This window comes from Vipera berus (assembly GCF_964194415.1).
Source record: "Vipera berus genome assembly, chromosome: 2".
NCBI classification, from domain to species: domain Eukaryota; kingdom Metazoa; phylum Chordata; class Lepidosauria; order Squamata; family Viperidae; genus Vipera; species Vipera berus.
Genome location: NC_138203.1, coordinates 180,394,571 through 180,421,724, shown reverse-complemented (window position 1 = coordinate 180,421,724; position 27,154 = coordinate 180,394,571). Strand labels below are relative to the sequence as shown.

Genomic DNA, 27,154 nt, shown 5'->3' with positions numbered 1-27,154 from the left:
AATAAAAATTAACTGAGGTAAGGAACTTCAAAAATGCTTAGAAGTTTATTAGAACATCAAATATGACTAACATATCAGGCATAAATTGCAAAGGACCAAATCTTGGCAAAAGTATGGTGACAACACAGTTCTTTCTGTTTGATTTGAAGAAGTTAATTTCCACTTTAATCCCATCTCTACCTAAAGCTAGATTGGCCATTTTAAGATTTTAAATGCTGTTAAGAAAAACCTGGGTAAACCATTACATATGCCATCTGCCAGTCCTCCAGAATCTTCAGCACCAAATCTCTCAACACCGCTCAACAAAATATCAGATCCAAGAACTGCTGATCCAGAAATAACAACTCTTCAAAGCCTCAGTGAGAACTTTAGCCAAATAATCCAATTGCCAAAGGCATTCTACTAAGGGAAAACGTGAAACACTGGTAATCATTGGTGGGATATTTTGCTGCTCACTGCAACTCTAAAGTAAACGAATACAACATTTCTCAAATATTATAGCTCCTATCATTAAAATATCCACTACAATATCTACACGATGTAAAGGAGTAAACAAATTTGCTGCCAGTAAACCTAGAAGCATAGCATCAACAATTTTTTTAAAATGAGTATGAAGATTTGCATGAATTTCAAATTTGAATTGTACTGTAGAATTTAAAACAAGACAAACATCAACTACAATTACATTTCCAAGTCACAGAGGTTCAGAAAGTGCAAATTAGGTAAGCTTAAATTAAAAATTGAACTGAGCTAATTTCTCAGCCACCCTTCAATGTTAACTTAAAAAGGAAAACTACAGGCTCAATAAACTGCATTTCCTTAAGGAGAGGCAGAGAACCTATATCTACAGCAGTGCCTATATCTAGCACTACTGGAGTTTCTTCAGTTGCAACAGGGTAACAAGAATAAAATAGCAGGATCCTGGTTTACTCTATGTTCACACGGTAGATTAACTTAAGCTAACAACAGAATCAGACGACAAAGCTTTTCTTGCTCATACCAAATCTATTGCTTTTCCACCAAAAATGCTTTCTGCATATAGGGAAAGCCTAGGCTTCATTCTTCTCTGCAAATCTAATTTTCCAAGAAAACCTTTCTAAAAAAATAGGAATGCAGATAGTCTTAAAAGTGGGAAGCATATTATTATTATTATTATTATTATTATTATTATTATTATTATTATTATTATTATTATTATTATTATTATTATTATTATTATTATTTTTATTAATCATCATCATCATCATCATCATCATCATCATCATCTGTATCTTTGAACAGTTTTCTTCAAAGAGAAGGGTGAAGTCAATCTATATTTGTAGCTGGGTGGGTGACTTCATCCCATAACCTAAGTCCTAGGATGCAAACCAGGGATCAAATGAGCAAGGTCTCCTAATAAGGGTGACTCTGAACAGATGCTTGTGTGTGTGTGTGTGTCTATATGATTCTGTCCTGAAAAAAGGAAATGGAAAATATGGTGTGTAAACCCTTGAATAATTTCTTTGGGGAGCGAGAAAATACAGTATCAAGAAAAGAGCCAGAGTTGTTGGGAAAGATGGGAAAGAAAAGGCTGATGGGAAAAATAGAACTGGGGTAACAAGGGTGGGAAGGACATCATAGGGCAGATGATGCATTTCTTATCTAGGGCATATAACAAAGCTTTAAATTTTACATATGTGAAACCAGATGAGTATTGTGTAAACATTTCCCCAAATCACATACATACAACTCCATTCTCTGAGGATTGCAGATCTGCACAATGAAATCCAGTACATATTTCTTCACTATTATCTCTGTTTCAGACCAGAGCCCCAGCCAGTAAACCTGGGAATTTAAGCAATATAAATCCTATCAAGACAGGTTCTTTAGGAGTAAGGCGGCAGTCCCAAGGAAGATCTCTGTTGATTAAAGGACCACAAAACATTCAGTTGTCCTGGATGTTAAATCTTGGAACTGAACTATTTGACAGCAGAACATCCTTTGCCTATTGATTACCCACAGAACTGGACTCGGGTTTTTTTGCCCAGGGCTTTTTAACAAAACCAAGTCCCAATTTATATACCATAGCAGGAACTTTCATTCATAAGAACGTGCGAGAGAATATTGTGAGTCAAAGACTGGATGGGTCTGGCTTCCACTTATGACGACACCATTCACTAATATAAGGTGAGACCTCAAACCTGGATGGGTCTGAAAATAGGTTTGATAAATTAATGAAAAACAGGGCAATTAATGGTTATTATTCATGATGGCTATATATTACCTCCAGTATTGGAGGCCATGTGCTATGGGCTACTGGTTCCTTGGAAAATAAGCAGAGAATATTATCCATTCTTGTCCAGCTTATAGATTTCCGAGGCCTCTGGTTGGATTAGAAAGGCCTTTGGGTTTTATATTTTAATCCACTAGAGAATGTGGATTCAGTGGATGCCTGGCAGCAACTAGATCTTAGAAGCCAGAACTTTGTAATCTTTTTTGAGCCAAAAAAAAGGGGGGGGGGGAACCAGCACTTGAACTTTGAGTTATATGCTAATGACAACACTCTAAAATGGGAGTAGAGCCAGAACAGAGTAGGTAAGACAAGGAGAAAAAAAATCAAATTCATAGCATCTCCCTTGTACTATGCAAAAACAACTTCTGATACGGCTTGAGGGGCTGTGCTGGTCCTGAGGTTGACCTGGTTCATCTTCAGTAAACACAAATAAAGGTTATATTGAATCTCTAAATACATTTATGCCACACTCAAGACTTTCCTAAGATGACAAATACTACAGCAAAAAGAACTTCAGCAGCAAAAAAGAAATTCACTAGGTAATTAATAAACCCCGGGAGAGTGTTAATTGGAAGGAGGAAGAAAGCAGAAAAGGAACTCCTTAAGCCTGGAGGAAAACCTGAAAACAAGTTCTCTTTTTTTTATGGCAAAGCTGTTTTTAACAAACCTCAAGAGATTGGATGCAAGATAACATCTTGCACAGGAAAAGGCTACTCTGCTCCCCAGTTACTCCTCCTTTGCTCCAAACATTGGGTTTCTCTTCCCCGCAAGGAAAAGGCACAAACCTAGCCCAAGCCAAGATCTACAGGTCTGAATACATGGTAAGACAGGATAAATGCATGAAAACTGCGTCACACAGGCCAGGGAAGTAGAATAATGGCCATTTTCAACTCTCAAGTGACATCTTTTGTGACACATTTTGCTGGCAATGAGCCAATGTGATTCCCTTCAAAGAGCTGCTGATCCACAGTCTTGTTAACCCATTTTTGAAGAGGATTCCAGAATTGCAGGCCACACAAGCCTCATAATGCTGAAAAAAACCACAACTGCATTAATGAGTAACAATTTGTATTGACTTGCTTTTGCTTTCCACAGCATTTATTCAGAATCAAATTCAAAGCAAAGTATTGGAGAGAGAGAGAGAGAGAACTTTCCCAAGATCTCACCAGAATTAAAACACCATAATTTCTTCAAACTTCCTCCACTGCTAGTGTATCTCACAAAAGAGAGCAAGGGAAGAAGAGCATCCCTGAGCAGTTACTTGCAGTTGCCATCCCTCCTTCCAGTCTTGATAAAAATCCCAAAGCAGAATCAATTATCAAGTCTGTGAGATCAGCTCAGGGCTAACCAGTCCTACTAGACATCTGCTGATAGAACCTCAACAGCTGGAGTGATCCTTATCTCTTTCACATATTGAGTCCCAGCCAGAAGAATGATAACTGCTGGCACGTGGAGGCAGTGAACAGAAATCCCCATTCCTAAAGATGTTAGTAAATTTATCAGGGTTCAAGGTTTAATTGAAACATCCTAGCATTGACCAGAAAACTTGGGAGAAGCCACTCTTTTGGTGATACTTCCGTCAACAGTGATCAGGCCAAAGAAGAGAATTTTAGCAATCTACAGGGCTTCCAACTTTTCCAGAATCAAATCCTGAACATCTTGTAACTTCTGCAGATGCCTTCCACTGCTATTGACATATCTACTTCCTTTTATTTTATAAAAAAAAATTGTGTCCACACGTCTTAAGGAGATTCTGAATCCTCCAGGTCATGGTTGTCCCAAAGGTCTTTTTTTCAAAAGGCAAAGAACTGAATAAACTTCTTGGATGAGAAGTGAAACATTTCAATGAAAAAAAAACACAAGAAAAAAGCAACTTTGGGACTTGTGTCCACACATATCATTAGAAAGGAAAAGGGAGAGAGAGAATTCCCACCACACTTATAATGATAGAAAAGAGATAGAGCCATTTTTCCTTCGCTCCCGATTTGGGCAGCATTGAAGAAAAAAAGACATTTATTCCCTCTTGTATTTTCTCTACACATTCTAGCCATAATGGGAATTGCCAGAATGGTGCCCACATTAAACAAAACCTGAATTCTCATATATTTTCCTTATTAAACAGAGGTGTTTGATTTATCCTTCCAAAATGAAGATGTACATCTGTCAACTCTAACCATCAAAACTGTGGCTGTTCATCATCCATCTTAGCCCTTAGGAATATCAGCCTTTGAAATATGGTGGCGGCAGGGAGCTGGAGCAGGATCCTCAATCTCAACAGGTACTTTAAGCCCTGGGGGGGGAGAATTACTTCTGGGGTGGCTCTAGCTACACCTCAATGTTCCCACCCAGAAAAAGAGGAGGGAAGGGGTTCCCACGGGGTGGCTGAGATCTAAGCCTGCAAAGGCCCCACCCTGAAGTTGAGGCACCACATGGGACAGTCCTGGTATTCAGCAGACAGGGGAAACACAGTAAAGAGGGCGATTTGGGATCCAGCCTGGCATCCTTGGGGACTTTACCTAATCCGTCATCCAGGATGCTGCCGGGGGATTTCATGCATACAGGAGGAAGAATAGTTCACTTAAAACTTTTCTTCTCCATTCTTTTCTCAAGCTAATGCCTTTCAGTTACTGGCTGCAACTGATGGGAGTTGTAGCCCTACACTTCTGCAGGACATCTACCAGAATGCCTTTGGGAGCATGCCTGATTTGGCAGATGCTCCATTTGGGAGGCATTCTCATCAATATCACAGATAAAGGGCTTAAATTCCCAGATGTTATGTCCCACCTATACAGGACAACCCTATTCCAAATTTAAAGTATGTATTTAATTTAAAAAAGTGCAGCTTCTTTTTTATGATGATGTAGTGGTGGGCAGAGGAGTGACAGAACTAAGCAAAATAAAAGCAAGCTAATCAAGATTTCTGAGCTTCTGTCCATGGATAACCCAAGAGGTCTGACTAAATTAGCAGAATTAACCCTTCAAGGAATTCTGAGATGGTACTCTACTACCTGCTCCAACTAAAGATCTGGAGAACCACTCGTTCATTCATCTCACTGCACAATTTGACAGTCTCCCCTCTTGTAGCACCAAACAAAAGTTGCCTCTAGCAGCACAGCCACCTCCTTGCCTCCAGACTTACCAGCTTGATTGGTTTGTGATGCAGATCAGCTTCCTTAACAGGCTTGTCCTGAAAGGTGGGGACCAAGCCACGATGTCCCAAAAGTTGCAGCAAGGCAGCATTATCCTTTGGGGGAAGGGCACCATCAGGGCCTGAAGGCATGGTCTGGCACCAGGCACGGCAGTAGACATCGGAGGACAGCAGCAGGCGGATGAGAGGAGGCTTCATATGCTCCTGTTCATATTGGTCTGTATAAAAGGGCTCGCGCAGTTCGGCGGGGATGTGTTCTGTAAGAGAGAGAAGCAAGCAGTCATGCTGAATATATCTCCCTATAAATGTGGTGCCCATGACTAGTTACCTTGAATGCTCCATTAGCTTTGGCCCGTAGCCCCAGTTCAGTGAGCTGCAATCAGAGATGAGAACATTGGATCTGGCCACAGAATAACTAGATTCAAGTCCCTCTGAAACACAACAGGTTGCCAGGGCAGATTATCAACTCTCAATCTAACTTCCTTCCACATATTTAATTTTTTTTCCCTTTCTGAGGGCCTCCAGATATCTTGGGCTGCAATTTCCATCTTTCCCCTGGCTAGGATGATGAGAACGATAGCTTGATACATCTGTCAGGGATCAAAGGGAAGCTTGCTGTATGAATAGAAATAATACAGATTGCACCCTTCAGTGGAGCTTGGGCTTCATATACAGTGACAAGTAACTGGCATCAGAGAGGAGGAGGAGCTGTAGGTGTGTTGCTATATTGTCCTCCAGACCCTTTCAGTGTCTACTTTATGTTCCATTGTCTCCACTGATTTGTCTACTATGGTTACAGATAGTTAAGAGAGTTCTGCAGAAGGCTTTTCCTGGCCTAACTGCGTATAAAGAAGAGGAAACTGTGTAGCCTTCCCGCTGTAGAACCCAGTGAGGGTTTTTGGTTTTGTTTTTTTAAATGGAAGTTGGTTTCTTTGCTCTTCTGAGCCTGGAGTGAATGGGAATCGGACAGAAAGCTGCAATTTTGCTCAATGCTGCACCTAGCACTCTCAGCCCATGAGACCAGAGGATCTACTTAGTGAATAGTACTTCCCAAATGTGTGTGTTCACGTACTGTACAATCTGCATTTTCAAAATATATGCTTCTAGGCCCACTTTCGGTATTCTTAAACATATACCTTTGAGGTTTTCTAAAAAAAGAAATCAATTTCAGTTTATTGTGGTCATAAACCAGTACGCTTACGGTGAGTTTTAGATATGTGGTTAGATTCCATCCCTGGCAAACTTTTATTCCTTTACTGTGTCCAGGAGTACATCAGATTTGGATAGAGGGAGACAAGGGTTGGGTTCCTACCCACAAATAAGGAAAACTTGCCTCACATTCCAAAACTTCCTTCTCCGTGATAAAACCATGAAGAGATCAACAGCAACGTAGAAAGGAAGGAAAGTGCTGCTTCTCCCAACTCTCTTATTAAGAGGGAGGAATCTTGCAGTCCTCAGAGTGACAGGGATAAGAATAAAACATTCTGTTCCTCAGACTGATAACCAAGAAATCACTAATCAATATATTTTACAGGATGGAGACAGCAAGGAAAAGATTAAAGTCAATTTGTTCAGGCCCAACAAGGCTTCTAGCATACACAAAGATACATGTGCGAATGCTGGCCCAACATTCCTAGATACAGGTGACTTGGCAACGTCTGAGATTTGGAGCTGGGGAGTTTTCCCCCCCCATCTTCATCTGGGGGGGTCGTCGGAGTTAGCTCGGGAGTTCATGGCTTCCATGACAGCCATGGGCCTGACCCAGGTTATTGAGGGCCCTACTCACGAGGGGGATCATACTCTCGACCTGGTGTTCCTGTCTGGACAGTGGTTGGATGATCTGGGAGGGGGTTCTCCGTCCATTACCCCTCTGTCATGGTCAGATCATCACCTCCTGAGGCTGGTTTTCCGTCATGCCATCCCCCGCCGCTGGGCGGCGGAACTGACCAGGTGGTTCCGCCCCAGGCGCCTAATGGACCCGGATCGGTTCCAGAGGGCGCTTGGGCCGATACCTATCACCCTTACCCACAGCCCAGTCGATGCTCTGGTGGAGGCCTGGGAAACGGCTGCCACCAGGGCACTCGACTGTGTTGTACCCATGCGACCTCTGACTCGGCGCAGATCCCGTTGGGCTCCATGGTTCTCTGTGGAGCTCCGGGAGATGAAGCGTCGGAGACGAGGTCTAGAGAGCGGTTGGAGATCCAGCCGATCCGAATCCGACCGATTGCAGTTAAGAACCTTCATAAGGTCTTATCTTGCGGCGATAAGGACGGCGAAGTCTAACTACTTTGCCGCCCTTATCGCGTCCGCAGATAATCGCCCGGCCGCCCTGTTTAGGGTGACTCGCTCCCTCCTTAACCAGGAGGTGAGGGAGGATCCCTTGCAGGGACGAGCCGAGGAGTTTAGTCATCATCTGACGGACAAAATCGCTCGGATCCGGACCGGCTTGGACTCTGACTGGGCAGAGTCTGATGTGGAGGAATCAGGCGGTCTTGAGCACGTTATCTGGACTGAGTTCAACCCTGTTTCCCCTGATGATGTGGACAGGATCATGGGGAGACTGAGCTCCACCACCTGTTTGTTGGATCCGTGCCCCTCCTGGCTAGCTTATGCGGCTCGGGAGGGAACACGAGGCTGGTTCCATGCAGTAATAACTGCTTCTTTGAAGGAGGGTGTCTTCCCTGCCGCCTTGAAGGAGGCGGTGGTGAGACCCCTCCTCAAGAAGCCTGCTTTGGACCCGGCTGTTTTAAACAACTATCGTCCAGTCTCCAACCTTCGCTTCCTGGCGAAGGTTGTTGAGAGTGTGGTGGCGCATCAGCTCCCTCTGTTCCTGGAGGAAACTGATTATCTGGACCCGTACCAATCGGGCTTCAGGCCCGGACACAGCACGGAGACGGCATTGGTCGCGCTGGTGAATGATCTCTGGAGGGCTAGGGACAGGGGTTGCTCCTCTGTCCTGGTCCTATTAGATCTCTCAGCGGCTTTCGATACCATCGACCATGGTATCCTGCTGCGGCGTCTCAGGGGGTTGGGAGTGGGAGGCACCGTCCTACGGTGGTTCTCCTCCTACCTCCAGGGCCGCTCGCAGTCGGTGTTGACAGGAGGGCAGAGATCCGCCCCGAGGTCTCTCATTTGTGGAGTCCCTCAGGGGTCGGTTCTCTCGCCCCTCCTGTTCAACATCTACATGAAGCCGCTGGGCGAGATCATTCGTGGTTTTGGGGTGGGGTATCACCAGTACGCTGATGATACCCAACTTTTTCTTTCCACCCCGAACCAACCCAGTGATGCCCTCTCCGTGATGTCCCGGTGCCTGGAGGCGGTTCAGGTCTGGATGGGGAGAAACAGGCTTCGTCTCAATCCCGCCAAGACTGAGTGGCTGTGCATATCGGCGTCTCGGGTTAACCAAGTTATTCCACCTCTAATGATGGGGGGTGAGGTGTTACCCCCCGTTGATAGGGCTCGCAACTTGGGCGTCCTCCTGGATTCACGGCTCAATTTTGAAGATCACATAGGAGCCGTGACCAGGGGGGCTTTTGCACAGGTTCGCCTGGTGCGCCAGTTGCGTCCCTATCTGGACCGAGACGCCCTACGCACAGTCACTCATGCGCTTGTGACCTCCCGTTTGGACTACTGTAACGCTCTCTACATGGGGCTGCCCTTGAAGACCACTCGGAGGCTTCAACTGGTGCAGAATGCGGCCGCGCGAGTTGTAATGGGGGTTTCCCGATACTCCCATGTAACACCTCTACTCCGCGAGCTGCATTGGCTTCCGGTTGCCCTCCGGGTGAAATTCAAGGTGCTGGTTATCACCTATAAAGCCCTACATGGCCTGGGTCCGGGTTATTTGAGGGAACACCTGCTGCCGGCATCAAACGCCCTTCGCCCAGTGCGCTCCCACAGGGAGGGTCTGCTCAGGGTTCCGCCGGTGAGAGATTGCCGGCGGGTGACACCCAGGGATAGGGCCTTCTCAGTGGGAGCGCCTGCCCTCTGGAACCAGCTGCCGGTAGAGCTGAGGACTGCTCCCGACCTCCGATCATTCCGCCGGGGCCTGAAGACCTGGCTCTTTGAGCTCTCGGGCCCAGGCTGAGGAGAAAATTTTAACTGGGGTTTTAATGTACAGGGTGAATTTAATGCTTTTTAAATTGGTTTTAACTTTTGTATGTTTTGATTTTTAATTCCCTGTAAACCGCCCTGAGTCCTCAGGGAAAGGGCGGTATACAAATGCAAATATCAAATGCAAATATCTTCCTTGCAGAAGCTCCATCTGCAACAGTTTATCATTCTTATTTAGAATATTTTCCATATAGCAAGAAGAAGATAAGAGGAGAAATAGAGCAGCAAAGAGAATGGCCAGATAATTACTTAGGCCAGGGGTCTTCAAACTCGGCCCTTTTATGACTCATCGACTTCAGCTCCCAGAATTCCACAAATCATAAAAGGGCTGAGTTTGAAGACCCCTGACTTAGGCAATCTACTCTTAGGATTATATGATCAATATTAAAGGGGATGGGGAAGGAAAAAAAACTAAGTCTAAAAAACCAGCCTCACACAAGTGAGATTGACACACAAGCACCTTCCATTAAATAACAAATACAGTTACAACAACAGCTGTTGTAATAATCAGTTGTAACAACTGAATATATACCTGGTAAGATTTTTAGCAGCTATCCCAGGTAGTCATCCTAGATCAGGGGTAGGCAACCTTGGCTCTTTTATGACTCATGGACTTCAACTCCCAGAATTCCTGAGTCAGCATAGCTGACTCAGGAATTCTGGGAGTTGAAGTCCATGAGTCATAAAAGAGCCGAGGTTGCCTACCCCTGTCCTAGATCACGGGTCGGCAACCCGCGGCTCCGGAGCTGCATGCGGCTCTTTGAGCCGTCTCCTGCGGCTCCCAGCCGCCCGGTGTGCGCGCACCTCTTCAAACGGGCAGTGGTGCGTGCGCACCTCTCCAAATGGAGAGTGGCACCGCCTGTTCCGAGAGGTGCGCACGCACCTCTCCGAATGGGCGGAGGTGCGCGCGTACCTCCCCAAACCTTTGGAGAGGTGCGCGCGTACCTCCACGCGAACGGGCAGCGGCGCCGCTCTTTGAGAAAGCTGCCGCGGCACGTTTGCAGGCTGCTGAAAGCGGCAGCTCTGCAGACGGGCCACGGCAGCTTTCCCAACAAGCGGCGCCGCTGCCCATTCTGAGAGGTGCGCGCGCACCTCTCCGAACGACCGTAGGTGCGCACGCACCTCCGCGCGAACGGGCAGCGGCGCCGCTCTTTGGGAAAGCTGCCGCGGCACGTTTGCAGGCTGCCGAAGGCAGTAGCTCTGCAAACGGGCCGTCGCCGTCACGCAACCGGGAACCGGTTCCATCACACATAAAAAATGGCAACTGTGCGCATCCGCGCATGCGCAAGAAAAAACTGTTTTGCGCATGCGCAAAACATTTTTTCGCATGCGCGTGCATGGAGTCATGCACGTGGCTCCCACTTTTTTTTATGTGTGATGGAACCGGTTCCCAGTGGCTCTTTTCCTTTTTCAGGTTGCCGACCCCTGTCCTAGATGAAGAAAAGTTACAGAGCTATAGCTACAATGTAATAAAAGTGTTTAGGAATACTGTATCCAGTATCTAAGTACAAGGGAAGAAAGAGTCAGAACTTCAAGTTTCACCTTTAGTTTCACCTGTTTAGTTTGGAAAAAGTGTGGGTTTGCAAATAAGTCAAAAAGTAGATCAGAAAACACTCATGGATTCTTTTTCTTCTTTTGAGAACAATGAAATTTTATTCCCCAGAGTCTCTGATACTCTTGACTGAGTATCACAAAGCAAATCGTAATTTATTACTCTGGGGAAAATATGTCTAGAGCTGATATTCACATGCTTTATTGGTTACTTCCTCAAGAGGCCACAAGGATCAGGATCAGGATCTACCTGTCAGCTCCTGCCAGTAAGCTGGCTGGGAGGGACGGGACATCCCTGAGTAAGAGAGCAGGGAAGAAGAACAGGTGGAACAGCTTCACCAGCTGATTCAGCATCACCTGATCACAGCCACCGCTGAAAACTTGGCTAAAAGCCCATTTCCTTCTAGCTAATGGAGCAGATCTACCTTAGCTTAGAAGCCCACTGTACCCCCTCCGAGGCTGCATTTTTCAGTGTCATTGTAACTTTTGAACTGTCACTAAATGAACTGTTGTAAGGTGAGGACTGCCCATATTTTCCTGAGTCCAGCTTAAGTTTAGGAAGGGACCTCGCACTGAAATATATAAGTAAAGGAAGTAATATGCTTTGATACAGCATGAAAGAGGTCACAGGCCAAAATGGATCTTACACCTTCCATACTAAGAACTTTATCAGAAAAAGCCCCCCATGGGGCAAAAATTAAGCTTACAGATAGTTATTACAGCACACATCTGCTATTTCACCTCATGGGCCAATCATTTCCCAGGACAAGCTTTGTGAAAATCTACAAGCTTAAATCTGGCCAAGTAGAATTCTCGCTTAAGAAAACTGCATCTGAAATTCACAAACCTTTCAGCAGTAAATGCTATTTATTTAAGCATGTCCAACAAGAAAGCTTTTAGGATACTGCTTCCAAAGGCTTAAACTCATAAACCAAGCCCCACTTGAGGTTGCACTAACACAAGGACACCCATTTCCTTGAAGCCAGGAAATCCTAACATGATTCACATCCTGGGATTTGAAGTACAGCTGCCATTGATGGGGCAGGTATCTAATTCATTGAGTAGGTTTCAGTTTCTGTACAGCCCATTATCATTCAAGATGGATCGCAGTTGGCCATAAGGTGACAATTTTGAAACTGGCCACTTAGCTGATTCAGAAGGTGTGGTGCAAACAGCAAAGATTGGGATGCAAGTCCATTTTTAAATGGCTCAGTTCCAAAGCAAATGTTTTTTAGAATTACCTTTGCCCTCACAGTGAACCAGTGGAAGATTAGTCATAATGCCAAGTATATTACAGCACGGTAGGCATGCCCATGGCCTGGTTCACATATAACCATCAGGCAATTTTCTTTTTGCTCAGCTGATTATAAATCCAATCATTTTTATTTTTTTATTTTTTTTATTTTAATTCCATTTATATCCCGCCCTTCTCCGAAGACTCAGGGCGGCTTACAAGCTTAGCAGTAGCCTTCATTCTATGTATATGCCTGCTTATTAGGGCTTTCACACACACACCCAAGCGGCATTATTACAAAGTCAGCTTAATTGCCCCCAACAATCTGGGTCCTCATTTTACCTACCTCGGAAGGATGGAAGGCTGAGTCAACCTTGAGCCTGGTGGGATGCGAACCTGCACTAATTGCAGGCAGCTGGTGTTACTTAAGGAGGCATTAGCCCACTGCTCCACCAAGGCTCTTTGTTTTAGTGTGAGAGCCAAGCCACTATAGCTTGCTTAACAATTCATGACTGAAAGCCCTGACTTTGCAGACATCCAGTCAGAAGGCAGAAAACAATTCTTCTCCTTCACATTGATCTCTTTAGTAGAAGTAGTCCTCAGCTTACATCCATTTGTTCAACAACCAAAGTTATGGCAATATCGGAAAAAATGGACATATGGTCAACCCTCAAAGTCCCAGCCATGCAGCACCTCTATGGCTGTGTGATCATGATCCAAGCACTCAGGTGCCACTAGATATGACTTTCATCATGAGGTGTAGACCTGCATGGCTGATGGGGCCATGGCAAGGGGAAAAAAGGACTTTGTTCTAATATGAATACAGCAAGGGGCGAAGAGTTAAATGCTCCTCCCCTTCAAACGCATACAATTTCACTGTAACAGCAGGAGATGGGAAACCTTTTCAGTTCTGGGGTTGCCACTGGCAACAGGAAACCATCAATCTTGGGTAAGATCACTCAGAGAAATTAGAAAATTCTTCTGGAGATGGCTAGTTTCTCATCACGGCCACTAAATGAAGAAAACCAGGGCTCTGGCCTGCTAGTAAGCAAGAAAGTGCACTAGGGGCTTCTACAACTTCAACAGCTGCTCATTTTCCATACAAAGACTGCAGGTAGACTTTGGTCTGTCCTTTCCTTTTCTACAATGTGGATAAAGCTACTAGATTTGGGTTGCAAATATTCCCTGTACGTAGCAAAGGGTGTCCTAAGTTATCAAGGTCTAACTTAGGATCTTCTATTCTATCTTCAGGAGGAAAAAGCTCCAGCTATTACAAACGTATAATATATAGGTAAAGGTAAAGGTTCCCCCGCACATGCGTGCTAGTCGTTTCCGACTCTAGGGGCCGGTGCTCATCTCCGTTTCAAAGCCGAAGAGCCAGCGCTTATCCGAGGACGTTTCCGTGGTCATGTGGCCGGCATGACTAGACACCAAAGGCGCACGGAACGCTGTTACCTTCCCACCGTAGTGGTCCCTATTTTTCTACTTGCATTTTTTTACGTGCTTTCGAACTGCTAGGTTGGCAGAAGCTGGGACGAGTAACAGGCGCTCACTCTGTTACGCGGCACTCGGGATTTGACCCGCCAAACTGCCGACCTTCTGATTGACAAGCTCGGCGTCCTAACCCACTGAGCCACCGCGTCCCTTATATAATATATACACATACTTTTATACATATATATGCATGCACAGACACACCTGTAAGTAAAAAAAAACTATGTCATAGCGGAGTGAGTGAGAATATAGCCTAGAGCAGGGGTCAGCAACCTGAAACAGTGAAAGAGCCACTCGGAACCGGTTCCCTCACAAAAGGAAAAACTGGGAGCCGCAAAAACTGTGTGCGCATGCGCGTACATACACGCATGTGCAGAACAGGGTTTGACTGAAGAGTGGAGCCAAGGCGAGATATGCACCTACCCTGCATATTTGAACTGATTGGTTGAACTTTTTTAGTCCCACTTTTTTTTTTGGACTGCACATGGCAGAGGACTGGGAGCCACAGGGGACGGCTGAAAGAGCCGCATGCGGCTCCGGAGCCGTGGGTTGCAGACCTGTGGCCTAGAGCCTGTTATCAGAATATCTGGAGAGGGTGGGAGATGTTGCTGGTTTTTAATATGAGAAAATACTCAAAAATATATCTATCAGCACAGCCTGGTGGTAATTTATTTATGTATTTATTTTTATAGTCCAAGCCTGCTGTCCATGTAAATATGACCAGCACAATTTAATTACATGGGGAAAAAAGATTCTTGGTTACTGAAACCAAAGTTCCTAAAGGAATTTAAAAATCCTGCCATCCCTAGTCAAATGCTTTCCCAAATGTGTTAAGACTAGAACTTCCCCCATTTGGATGCTGTCCAGATTTTTTGGACTACATCTCCCAGACTCCAGAAACTGCACAATGACCAGGAATTCTGGCAGTCGCAGGATTGTGATTGAATCAGGGAGGGAACAACTATACCCAGGCATACATACAGTTGGTGGTCACTAGAACAGAAGAAAAGGAAGAAGCTGCAGTATTTAAAATAGCAAACAGCCTTTGCCCCCAAGACATCTGCGAATCAGAGTTACTCCTATTGAGTCCAGAAAGTCAGTTTCATAGACAGTTTTTATATTAGGATCCCAGGCCTTCTGAGAGACAGACAGATAAGACCAAATATCCTAAACTGTGCCACAAACGTATGGAAATATATCCTCAAGGCACCGGAGTTTAATTCAAGCCAGGAAACTGTTTTGTAAAATCACATGTGGGAATTGTAGCAACGCAGCCAGATTACAGACAAAAACGAGCAATTTAGCCAGTTACCTACTCCTCCATCTTGCAATGCTAAGATCACCACTTAGGGCAGGGGTGTCAAACTCAATTTCACTGAGGGCCGCATCAGCATTGCGGTTGCCCTCAAGGGGCCAGGTGGGTGTGGCCAGGGTGGGCGTGGCCTACTGGGTGGGCGGGGCTAGGGCACGTATGGCCTACTGGGTGGGCATGGCCAGCTCTACATCGTTCGCATCAAGGGTGCCTATGGGGGCCTGGGCAGGAGTAGGACAGATCTGAGGGTCTACAGCAGAAGGAGGGTTTCTGGGCCAGGGCCAAGGCAGTGGGGGCCATTCCCTCACTGTTTCCAGGAAGGCTTTGCGGGCCACATGAAACCACTTCGCGGGCCGAATCCGGCCCCCGGGCCTTGTGTTTGACATGTCTGACTTAGGGCTACAGTCGAGGATGGGAGGCAAGTAGAAGTCTATTAATGCAAATTTAATGGGCCCCAGAGATGTGCCAGGTATAAGACAATATCCATGCTACAGAGATCTGGTTGGTCATACATGCTCTGTTTCATAAGGCAGAGTTTTTCTGGATGGGATTAAAGGTCTATATACAAAGCAGCACCAGATTTCTGCACAAAAGATAACCGTGTGCCTAGAAGGAGATGAAGGCAACAGCAAATGGCCTCTAAAATCTTCACCATTCATAGATCCATCCCATTTCATTTTTAAAACCACTGAAGTTGGAAGGGGGTACAAAACACTTTTAAGCACTATAGTGTAAAATAGTTTTGAGATCATAACACTTTTCCAAAGCTAGAACAACTCCTGTAAAGTCAGAACTTGAATCTGAAATTTTTATACAACCTTAGAAGCCCACATTTCTTTTTACAGTAATAATTTTCTATTTTAATTGATTATCAAGAAGTTTTTTCTACTCTGTTCCAAGGTTTCCTTTACTTATACTGTAGTAATATTATTATGATGGTTATCATACTGCAAAAGCATTATTATGCACATTGCCTATTCCACACTGGGCAACTTGACACAACTTGGTGTGGACTATTTCTTTGAAAGAAAATTCTGAAATCTTTCAGTCACTATGAAGAAAATAAACTAATCTATTTTACAGATGCAGAGAATAAATAACCAAAGGGTGAAATGTCAGCTTCTGGGGTTGAAACACAATCAAGGATAGGAGTTTCAGAATAAACTTTCTTGCCACTGTAGCTGGTAAGACAGAGAAATACTCAGTTATTTTCCTACCTGCGATACACTTATCCCTAGCTAAGAACAGCACCTTTTTTTTCTACCAACAATCTCTGGACTTTCCAGTTTGCAGACCAAAGAGAAAGTGCTTACACAGAAAATTCAGGCATTCAAACCCAATATACAGTTAAATCAGCAAGAGGCAAGTGAGGAAATAAGAAAGAAAATCCTATGATACAGAATGAACCTAAAGGCAGGTTCTACAATCAAAAAGTTTTAAATCTCCTACTGTGTGTGTGTGTGTGTGTGTATGTATATATGTGTGTGTGTATGTGTGTGTGTATATATACACACACATACACACACACACCCCAGTATATATGTGCACCCACAATCTCAAATTTAAGCCAAGTAGTATTTAGACTAATATAGTTCAGCTTCAGAAGCCAAGATGAAAAATGCAACCCCCTAAAGACCTCCAAATCACAAGGCAAGTCAGCAGCCTTCTCAAAACTACTACAGGAATCATTACATCAGCCATACAGTCGCTATTATAATAATTAAAGAGAGATATGCATCCCTCTAGTCCAGGGGTAGGCAACCTTGGCTCTTTTATGACTTGTGGACTTCAAATCCTAGAATTCCTGAACCAGCCATGCTGGCTCAGGAATTCTGGGAGTTGAAGTCCACGAGTCATAAAAGAGCCAAGGTTGCCTACCCCTGGCCTAGGTAAAAAGAGCAGGAAGAGCTTGGAAAGATACCCAGAAGAGACAAGGCATTAATATTTTTATCAACAGCAAGCGTTCAATTAAGCTACCATGGCAAGCACTTTCCTGAGAATTCCATGCATAACGTCCAGTGTTGACATAACAAGGCAGATGGATCAAGGACTTGATTCGAGGTGAGAATATTCAGCAAGAGGAATTATATAGTGTCAAAGAGGAATAAGAGCAATAGCTTTTCAGTATGGATTTTCTCAGTGCAGTTTCCTTATAATAAAGCTCAGATGTTCAATAAATTGATCAAATAGCTATGCAGGAAAGGTGGGCCTATGGTTAAAAAAACCTAGTTCCTAACCAACTATACTCCCAAATGTTAGAAAATCAAGGAACAAACAAAGCCACTAACAGTCTTTTTGGAGAAATCTTTAAAATATACAAAATTCCAGCAGACAAGAAAAAAGCCGCAGTTGTTGTATTTAGCAAAAAGGACACAAACCTCAGAAAATTAGTTTTGTTTCTATCTTTAAAATACTCAAAACAAATGTTTACTAACAAAACCTTTAAGCATGAAGAAGAAAACTAGACTAAACCAATATTATTATTTAACAAGCAGGCTCCATTGAAAACTTCTATGGAATTCCAATGGACATTTTAAAGGTTCCATAAAGTAAAGTAAAATATAATATATAAATTGTGAGCAACAAAGACTAAATTGTTACTTAAAATCTGGGAGCTGGTATCATAAAAGTTTGCATCGCAGGTGATTTTGACCCAGTAAGCACTGAGGTGGAGGTAATTCAATATCATGATAGCTGAGAAATTTCGGAATTGTGGTCCCAGCATATTTAGAGGAAAACATATTAGTTTAGATCATCTCCATGTGCCTTTTGATGCTGATGAGAATCTATATTACAGCTCAAGGCATACAGTTACACCATACAATTTAGTAGGATCTGTACTCACATTTCTTTACATTTTTTTTTAAAAAAACTGAGTACACTCTAATAAATACCTTAACATTTTTTTTACATCAGTGTAATGAGTCAGTGATGTTACTTTAAACAGGATTCTACTACAGAGAGCAAGGAGTCTAGTTAATTTAAATAAAACTGACATTGACTGAAATAGATAATAATATACATGTTTATACACAGACCAACTGTCTTTCTGTTCTTTTTTCACCAGCTTCATATTAGGCTCTGCACATCTCATTTGAAACATACACTTTAAACAAGGTAGTTTTGCTCAACTTGATAGTTTGGGGAAGGACTGGATAAAAGCTAGGTGGAGTTCATTTTTCTCTTTTCATTTCATTTCCCAAGTCAGCAAATTAAAAACCATAACTACATTTTATATTCCTATATTATCAAAAAATAGCTGGGCCAGTGAAGAATATGTTTATCATACTGGATTAAGGTGCTAATGTTCAAACAGTCTGCCTGTTTGATCTAGAGCAGGCATGTGAAACTCATGACATCGCACAATGTATCGTGACTTTTTCCCCATTGCCGGCAATGGAGTGGGTGCGGTTTCAAGGTGATGCGTCTGGCCCGTGGGCCAGCAGTTTGACATGCCTGATTTAGAGTATGACAATACCAAAACCGTGATAACAGAGTTGCAAAACCCATCCAATTAGTCAGCCAGGCAAACAGTTGAAATTTTTGGTCAATTTCTGCTGGTCATTTTTGATCCAGTCACTTCCACCCATATCTTCTCCCATTCCTACCATCCCTTTGCCAAAATCCTTCAAAGGTATGGGAGGCTCCAAGTTGTGGTCTAACATACAAGGGCCAAAATTTGTCCAAGAAATTAATCTCAGCATGCTACCTTAATTTACGTAATTATAACCAAGGCTTTTTTTCTCATAGAACGCTCAGAACGGAGTTCCGGCACCTTTTCTGGATGGAACCTTGTAGGGTAGGCAAGGCGGGTTGTATGACATGTGTGAGTTCCGGCACCTTTTTCTTTTACAAAAAAAGCACTGATTATAACCAACTTTCTCATTTATACAACAGCAATCTCAGCCAGGAAACCTGTCAGGGGATAGCTAGTTTAGAGGAAAAGCATCAGTCACAGGATGGGTAAATCAAGTGGGTCTAACCCATACGAATGATTGGATTTGTATCCATCGATCGTGCCAGACTTGGAGACATTCCTGAGGAGAACCTGGGCCCCTTTCTTGAATCATCTCCAGAGTTTTATATATACTGTAGATGGGGGGGAAGTGCACGCAAAAATATTTCTGATAATATAACATGCATTAGGTTAGACAACAAGGTATCTGATGAAATCACTTACTAATACTTATCTTTAAAAAGGATGTTAAATTTTATTTTATTTTATTTTACTTCAACTGTGTGAATCCCCCAAATATCCTGCTTTCAACTATTAATGACTCTCACTAATAGCCAATTTCTGGAGCAACTGTGCCATGTTTATTTTGGGGGTCAGAAGGACTTGACTGCCAGACTGGACTGTGCTTTAAGGTTCTACCAGTCCCAAGAGGCACCTTCTCCACTTTCCACTGAACTCTGAACCCAGCACTGGTTTAGCAAGCCTGATTACTCTGGCCTCAGTCCAAAGCAAACGACAAGTCTCTCTCTCACTTCCATCACAGTGTGCTGTTGGTGTGTCATCAAGATGACAAGGAAGGGTAGGGACAAGGGGAACCTGTTTCACTTGAGTTTGACCAGATATGTGTGAACTAATTCCAAAGATGAATTCCAATTCTACCCCTTGTGAAGACGTTTCACAGACACACACTCACACACATGGCTTTTCAAAAAGAGTTACAATTACTCTACTCTTTTCTTCTCGTTGCTCCATGGAATAGTTGTTGCATCTCACTCAGAGAAGATCCATGATTCCAGGAGTTGAGGAGAGAACAGCTTCTGGGCACAAAAGCCCTGGACCAAGAGGAGAAAAATTATTAATTGACTCACAAGCCATTTTCCTACTTCCAGGCTGGCCTGAATCCCAGCAGGACTCAAACCCTATTATGTTATTTCTAGGTCAACAGCCTCAGAGGAATGCCCCTCATTCACATACACGCAAACACAAATACATACACAGAGATATCAGGAGGGTCTGTCCACTGCTAGTACCCTGGTTGGAGAATCACTGGTGACAGTAAGCACCTCATATTTTTTACACATAACTTTGAAAATCCTCAAAATTAAACAGTACTTCACATGCCATTTATGATTCAAATCACTTTCTGCAATCACACAATGATAACTGTGAAATGGTCTACAGGAGAGACTGGTGTCTATGAGCTCACCTCTTTGGGGTGGGATTTTTTATTTTATTTTATTTATTTTTTTGCAACCAAGAGAATGAAAGGATGACATCCCAAGAAGCAAGCAAAATCTGGGTTATCAAGAACCGGAGAGAAGTGCCAATGACACCCAATTTTCTGGAGGAACAGCAAGGAGGTTAATCCCAATAGGGATTTTCCGCCACCCCTCCTTTCCCCTTCATTGTATACCACCAATTTGCAAATCCTCACAGAACATTAATTCCAGGCCCAGCAGAGACAAAGGGAACCACAGCTAGAGCCCAGGGGGGTTGCCTGGGTGCAAAGTCTGCCACCTGGCACTGCCAGAGGACCGAAGAGGTCCATGCTAAGAGGCACTGGCCTTTCCATAGCACTTCTTTAGACACCCTGCCAAGGCACTAGCAAAGGAATCAAGCATTCATTACATCCTTTTTGCTTATAAAAGCTAATAAATGGGGAGAGGGGGAAGCAATATAGCTGAAGCTGGTAGCATCCTTTTCCCCAAAGAATTTTCCATTGCTGAACAAAGGTAAACACCCAATACTGCCTTCCTGTTCAAGGATCTGTCAGTGCCACCAACTAGGGTGGGGCAGCAATGATACCATCAGGCTTTGGAGAATGTGGTCCTTGGGGTGCCCAGCCAAGCGAGTGTTGCTAAGCCTTTGATCTCACCTAGCAGCCTACTAGCCCTGCAGAAGATTAGGCTGTAACAAAAGCCAACACAAAGCAACAACAGCGTAAGGAATTGGAGCGACTGAGAATATTTACATGGGGCAGTGTAGGACAGGAGCTGCAGTAGACATGGCAAAGTGCCCCTACCCACGGCCCCCCTCACATGCTTGTTACTACCTATCTGAGTCTCTCTCCCAGACCTCTCTCACCTGTTCATCTGAGAAAAGCAAACACCTGTTTGGCGAGGAAAAAAGACATGAAGTAATCCTCCTAGGTGCAAGGCGACCCACTGCTGGCTCTGCCAGCCCCACCCGGGCTACTATCTGCTTGAGAAGGCGCAAGCGAGCTGAGCTCATTGTTAGCGCCGGGGAAAGGGAAAAAAATGGGGGGGGGGGTGTTTGTGGAATGGAAGGAAGATTGCCAAGGCAGCCCACCGCACCCCTGGACCGATGCGACCAGGTGGGGCATCCCTGAAGCCGGGAGAGAGGAGGGCTAGGCTGACATATTCTCCCAGCCGCCGCCAACCAGAGGGAGAAAGAAAACTGCGGCTCCATTGAAGATAGAAGAAAAAAAAAACAAAACCACACAAAACCCAGGGTCAGTAAGCTGCCAGAGAGGGAGAGAAAGATCGGGTCACAATAGACGCCCCGGGGGAGGTAATCCCTGCTCCCTTACCGCCTTCTCTAAGAGACCCCGAGAAAGAAGATAAAGGACATCGGCCAACACCGTACCAACCCCCTTTGCACGCCGCCGGCCGTACCTGCACCGCCGTAGGCTTTGGCGAGCACCCAGGCCAAGCTGGCAGCGCTCCGCGCCCGAGGGAAATCGTACTGATCCAAAGGCTTGATCTCGGGCACCAGGAAGCTCTTCCTCATGGCCGCGGCGGCTGCAGGAGCAGCGGCAACCATGGCCCCGCCACCGGGAAAGAGAAGGGGACTCGGCCTGGTGTGGCAGCGGCGGCGGCGGCGGCGGCTAAGGCGACAGCAACGGAGACTAAGCTGGCGGCGGCGGCGGCGGCGGCCCCAGCCGAGCGCATCCCCGTCCGGTTTTTTCCCCTCCCCGCTAGCTCCAGGTGCGAGCGCCCGCCCAGTCGTCCCAGTTTCCCGGCCTCCCGCCTCCCCCCCCCCCGCAGCCGCTCGCCGCCACGTGATCGCGGCCGTCAATCAAGGGCAGGGGAGGGCGGAGCTTCCAGACAGGTAATTGCCCGGGGCAAAAGGAGGCGCTGGTTTATAAATGTGGGTTGGATGAATTGGGAGCCGCAGCCCTGGGGGAGTGGGACGCGTGCGCGCCTTGCACCAAGCGGCCGGCGGGGGCCGCTTGGAGTCCATTGAGCGTCTCTTGCCAGCGCTCTCCCGGCAGTGGGGATTGGAGGGCGGGCGGGCGGGGGGTGGTGGAGGGAGGAACGAGAAACGAGATCGGGATTTCCCTCTCCTCTTCCCTCCCCCTTCCTGGTTATATAGGCTGGAAATGACTACGGCAGTCCTTCTACTGGAGAGAGAGAGAGGGGGGGGAGAGAGAGAGAGAGGGAGGGAGAGAGAGAGGGGGGAGAGAGAGAGGGAGAGAGAGAGAGGGAGAGAGAGAGAGAGAGGGGTGGAGAGAGAGAGGGGAGGAGAGAGAGAGGGGGAGAGAGAGGGAGAGAGAGAGAGGGAGAGAGAGAGCGAGGGGGGGGAGACACACACACACACACACACACACACACACACACACACACACACACACACACACACACACACACACACACACACACACACACACACACACACACACACACACACACACACACACACACACACACACACAAAAAGGAGCCGCAGCCCGGGCTAGAGCAAGCGCGCGCGTGCTCGCTCTTTTCGTCTGCACACCTCCACCATGTTTGCAAGCGGCCAGTCAGCCGTGAATGACCCTCCCCCGAAGGAAAGCGACTTGTCCCTCGGAGCGCACCCCAACCCAACCCAACCCAACTCGGACCTTGGGCTCATTTCCGTGACCAATACGCAGCGCGAGTTTGGCTTTGCGCCCGGCGTTTGTGGGAAAAGCATTGGGTTGGAAAACAGTAGAATTACGCTTCTTCCTCTCGCTCCGACACGCTCTCATCTTTGCCAACAAAGATGCTGTGGAGCTGGGAAAGGCCACCGACGTAATCACAAAGGCTTGAGGCACTTTTTTATTTTTTATTTTTTATTTGAAAGAAATGCTAAGGGGAGAATTTCAAAACGAACCTTTAAAAGACCGAAATCTAGCGCCCCTTGATGGGGAGGTTTTATTTCTCCTGTAACTTTAACTCGGGGCAACCAATCGAAGATTAAAGGGCGATAACCAAGCGGAATTTGCGGCTGAAAGATGCAGTAAAGACCATTGGGTTTGGCTGCAGCAAGTAATTACCATTTTGTTAGGTTGGAGCCAATCTAAATCCTATTGATCCGGGGAATGGGGGTGGTACCTAAAGGTTGAATAGCGTAGGGACCAACGGCTTGAATCCTTAGTTTTTCAACCTGAAATTGGTTTTTTGCCCAGTATTTATTTTCCTGGCTGCGCTTGACAAAAAACAAATGGTCGGAATTTTATTTTATTTTTTTTTTTAAAAAACCCACCTCCTTCTGTGGTTCTTTGTCATCCCCGTTGCATGAAATAGTTCAGTCCACTGCCCGAGTTTATGCCCAATACAGCATCACAGAAGGGTCAGCATTTAATTCGGAAACTTTAAAAGGGAATTAGAAAAATGCATGACTGAAGGTAAGCCTAGCAAGACATCTTGGCACAGAGGCCATCTGAAGCTTCCTTATTCAGAGGCAAAATAATTCTAAATGTCAGTTTAACTATTTAAGCAGGGAGATAATGGACTTGTCAGGGTCTCTCTCGTTTGCTTGCTTGTATGTACATGTAGATGAAGCATAGTTTTAACTGATATGTATTGCCACATGTTGCATATATAAGCAAAAACCTACTCACATGCCTGTGCCACTCCTTCCTCTCCCCACCTTCCTAGGTAAGTTCTAGTGAACCCACCCTGTTCAAAAGATGAGCACCCGCACAGTTAAACTTCTAAAATCTGATTTGAAATGAAATTATTTCAAGACATTTCACATTTTCAATGAGCATTTGAGGTTTGCATGTAGCCAAGGGCACGTTTTCCAGATGTCTTGATTTTATTCCAGATGTCATAGTCATGAAACTCCAAAGAGCAATCCAGGGAGCAGGCAGTTCTGTACATGAAACATGGAAATGTTAATCTGTTTTTCCAGTACTGTGGAGACAGAAAAAAAATGTGTAAAACCAGCCTTTCCAGTTTCTTGTTTGTCACATTTGAGTCTATATAAGCTTATTTCCTAGATATCAAACTTGAATTTTGCCCCATTGTTGTTGTTAGTTGCAAAGTCGTTTCTGACCCATTGTGACCCTATGGACAACGTTCCTCCAGGCCTTCCTGTCCTCTACCATCTTCTGGAGTACATTTAAGCTCACGCCTACTGCATCAGTGACTCCATCCAGCCACCTCATTCTCTGTCGTCCCTTTCTTCTACTACCCTCATTTTTTCCCAGCATTAGGCTCTTCTCCAGTGAGTCCTTCCTTCTCATTAGGTGGCCAAAGTATTTGAGTTTTAGCTTCAGGATCTGGCCTTCTAAAGAGCAGTCAGGGTTGATCTCCTCTAGGATTGACCGGTTTGATCGCCTTGCAGTCCAAGGGACTCGCAGGAGTCTTTTCCAGCACCACAGTTCAAAGGCCTCAATTCTTTGGCGCTCAGCCTTTTTTATGGTCCAACTTTCACTGCCATACATTGCAACTAGGAAGACCATAGCCTTGACTATACGCACTTTTGTTGACAGGGTGATATCTCTGCTTTTTAGTGTGCTGTCTAGATTTGCCATGGCTTTACTCCCGAGGAGCAAGCGTCTTTTAATTTCTTGGCTACAGTCCCCATCTGCAGTGATCTTGGAGCCCAGGAAAATAAAATCTGTCACTACTTCCATTTCTTCCCCGTCTATTTGCCAGGAATTGAGAGGGCCGGATGCCATGATCTTGGTTTTCTTAATGTTTAGTTTCAACCCAAGTTTTGCACTCTCCTTCTTCACCCGCAACAAGAGGCTCTTTAGTTCTTCTTCACTTTCTGCCATTAGAGTGGTATCATCTGCATATCTTAGGTTGTTGATATTTCTTCCGGCAATCTTAATTCCAACTTTTGATTCATCTAGCCCTGCCTTTCTCATGATGTACTCTGCATATAAGTTAAATAGGCAGGGCGACAGTATACAGCCTTGCTGGACTCCTTTCCCAATTTTGAACCAATCAGTGGTTCTGTGTCCAGTTCTCACTGTTGCTTCTTGGCCCGCATATAGGTTTCTCAAGAGACAAATAAGATGGTCTGGTACACCCATCTCTTTAAGAACTTGCCACAGTTTGTTATGATCCACAGAATCAAAGGCTTTAGCATAGTCAATGAAGCAGAAGTAGATGTTTTTCTGGAACTCTCTAGCTTTCTCCATGATCCAGCGTATGTTGGTAATTTGATCTCTAGTTCCTCTACCTCTTCGAAATCCTGCCTGTACTTCTGGTAGTTCTCAATCCACATACTGTTGGAGTCTAGCTTGTAGGATTTTAAGCATAACTTTACTAGCATGAGAAATGAGTGTAATGGTGCGATAGTTTGAACATTCTTTGGCACTGCCTTTCTTTGGAATTGGAATGTAAACTAATCTTTTCCAATCCTGTGGCCACTGTTGAGTTTTCCAAGTTTGCTGGCAAATTGAGTGTAGCACTTTTACTGCATCGTCTTTTAAGATTTTGAATAGCTCAGCTGGAATACTGTCACCTCCACTAGCTTTGTTGTTGCTCAGCTTTTCTAAGTCCCACTTCACTTCACATTCTTGGATGTCTGGCTCGAGGTCAGTGACCACCTCATCGTGGTTATCAGGGATGTTAAGCTCATTCTTGTATAGTTCTTCTGTATAATTTTGCCACCTCTTCTTAATCTCTTCTGCCTCTGTTAGGTCCCTGCCATTTTGTTCCTTTATCATGCCCATTTTTGCATGAAAAGTTCCCTTCATCTCTACAATTTTCTTGAAGAGATCTCTGGTCCTCCCTGTTCTATTGTTTTTTTCTACTTCTTTACACTGTTCATTTAAGAAGGCATTCTTATCTCTTCTAGCTATTCTCTGGAATTGTGCATTCAATTGGGCGTATCTTTCTTTTTCTCCCTTGCCTTTCTCTTCCCTCCTTTCCTCAGCTATTTGCAAAGCTTCCTCAGACAGCCATTTTGCTTTCTTACATTTTTTTTTGGGGGGGGGATGGTTTTGGTTGCTACCTGTTGTACAATGTTGCGAACCTCTGTCCATAGTTCTTCAGGCACTCTGTCTATCAGATCTAATTCCTTAAATCTATTTGTCACCTCTACTGTATATTCAACAGGGATATGATTTAATTCATACCTGAGTGGCCTAGTGTTTTTTCCTACTTTCTTCAGTTTAAGCCTAAACTTTGCAATGAGAAGCTCATGGTCTGAGCCACAGTCAGCTCCTGGTCTTGTTTTTACTGACTGTATAGAGCTTCTCCATCTTTGGCTGCAGAGCATATAGTCAATCTGATTTTTGTGTTGACCGTCTGGTGATGTCCATGTGTAGAGCCGTCTCTTGGGTTGTTGGAAAAGAGTGTTTGCTATGACCATCGTATTCTCTTGACAAAATTCTATCAGCCTGTGCCCTGCTTCATTTTGTACTCCAAGGCCAAACTTGCCTGTTATTCCGGTTATCTTTTGGCTTCCTACTTTAGCATTCCAATCCCCCATGATGATAAGGACATCATTTTTTGGTGTTAGTTCTATAAGGTGCTGTAGGGCTTCATAGAACTGGTCAATTTCATCCTCTTCAGCACTGGTGGTTGGGGCATAGACTTGGACTACTGTGATATTGAATGGTTTGCCTTGTATTCGAACTGAGATCATTCTGTCATTTTGAGGATTGTATCCCAGTATTGCTTTTCCTACTCTTTTATTGACTATGAAGGCTACTCCATTTCTTCTGAGGGATTCTTGCCCGCAGTAGTATACCTGATGGTCATCTGAATTAAATTCACCCATTCCTGTCCATTTAGTTTGCCGATACCTAAGATGTCGATGTTCAGTCTTGTCATCTCTTTTTTGACCATGTCCAGCTTTCCTTGATTCATGGATCTTACATTCCAGGTTCCTACGGAGAAAAAATCTTT

At 44.8% G+C, this 27,154-nt stretch overlaps 1 protein-coding gene across 3 annotated transcripts in view; it reads right to left on the bottom strand.

The window, feature by feature from the left end:
- The window catches only part of CAMSAP3 (calmodulin regulated spectrin associated protein family member 3), a 43,523-nt gene extending 21,490 nt beyond the window's left edge, over positions 1-22,033 (bottom strand). For 2 of the 3 annotated variants that reach the window (XM_081321885.1, XM_081321886.1), the window contains exons 1-2: positions 21,716-22,033; positions 5,412-5,677 (exon numbers count right to left, since the gene is read on the bottom strand). In XM_081321885.1, the coding sequence (XP_081178011.1) occupies positions 5,412-5,677; positions 21,716-21,863 (414 nt within the window). In that variant the 5' untranslated portion in view covers positions 21,864-22,033. Of the gene's footprint in view, positions 1-5,411; positions 5,678-5,748; positions 6,462-21,715 lie in introns of those variants that run through there. The other variant, XM_081321887.1, reaches the window with a different exon arrangement.
- Between the last annotated feature and the right edge of the window lie 5,121 nt (positions 22,034-27,154).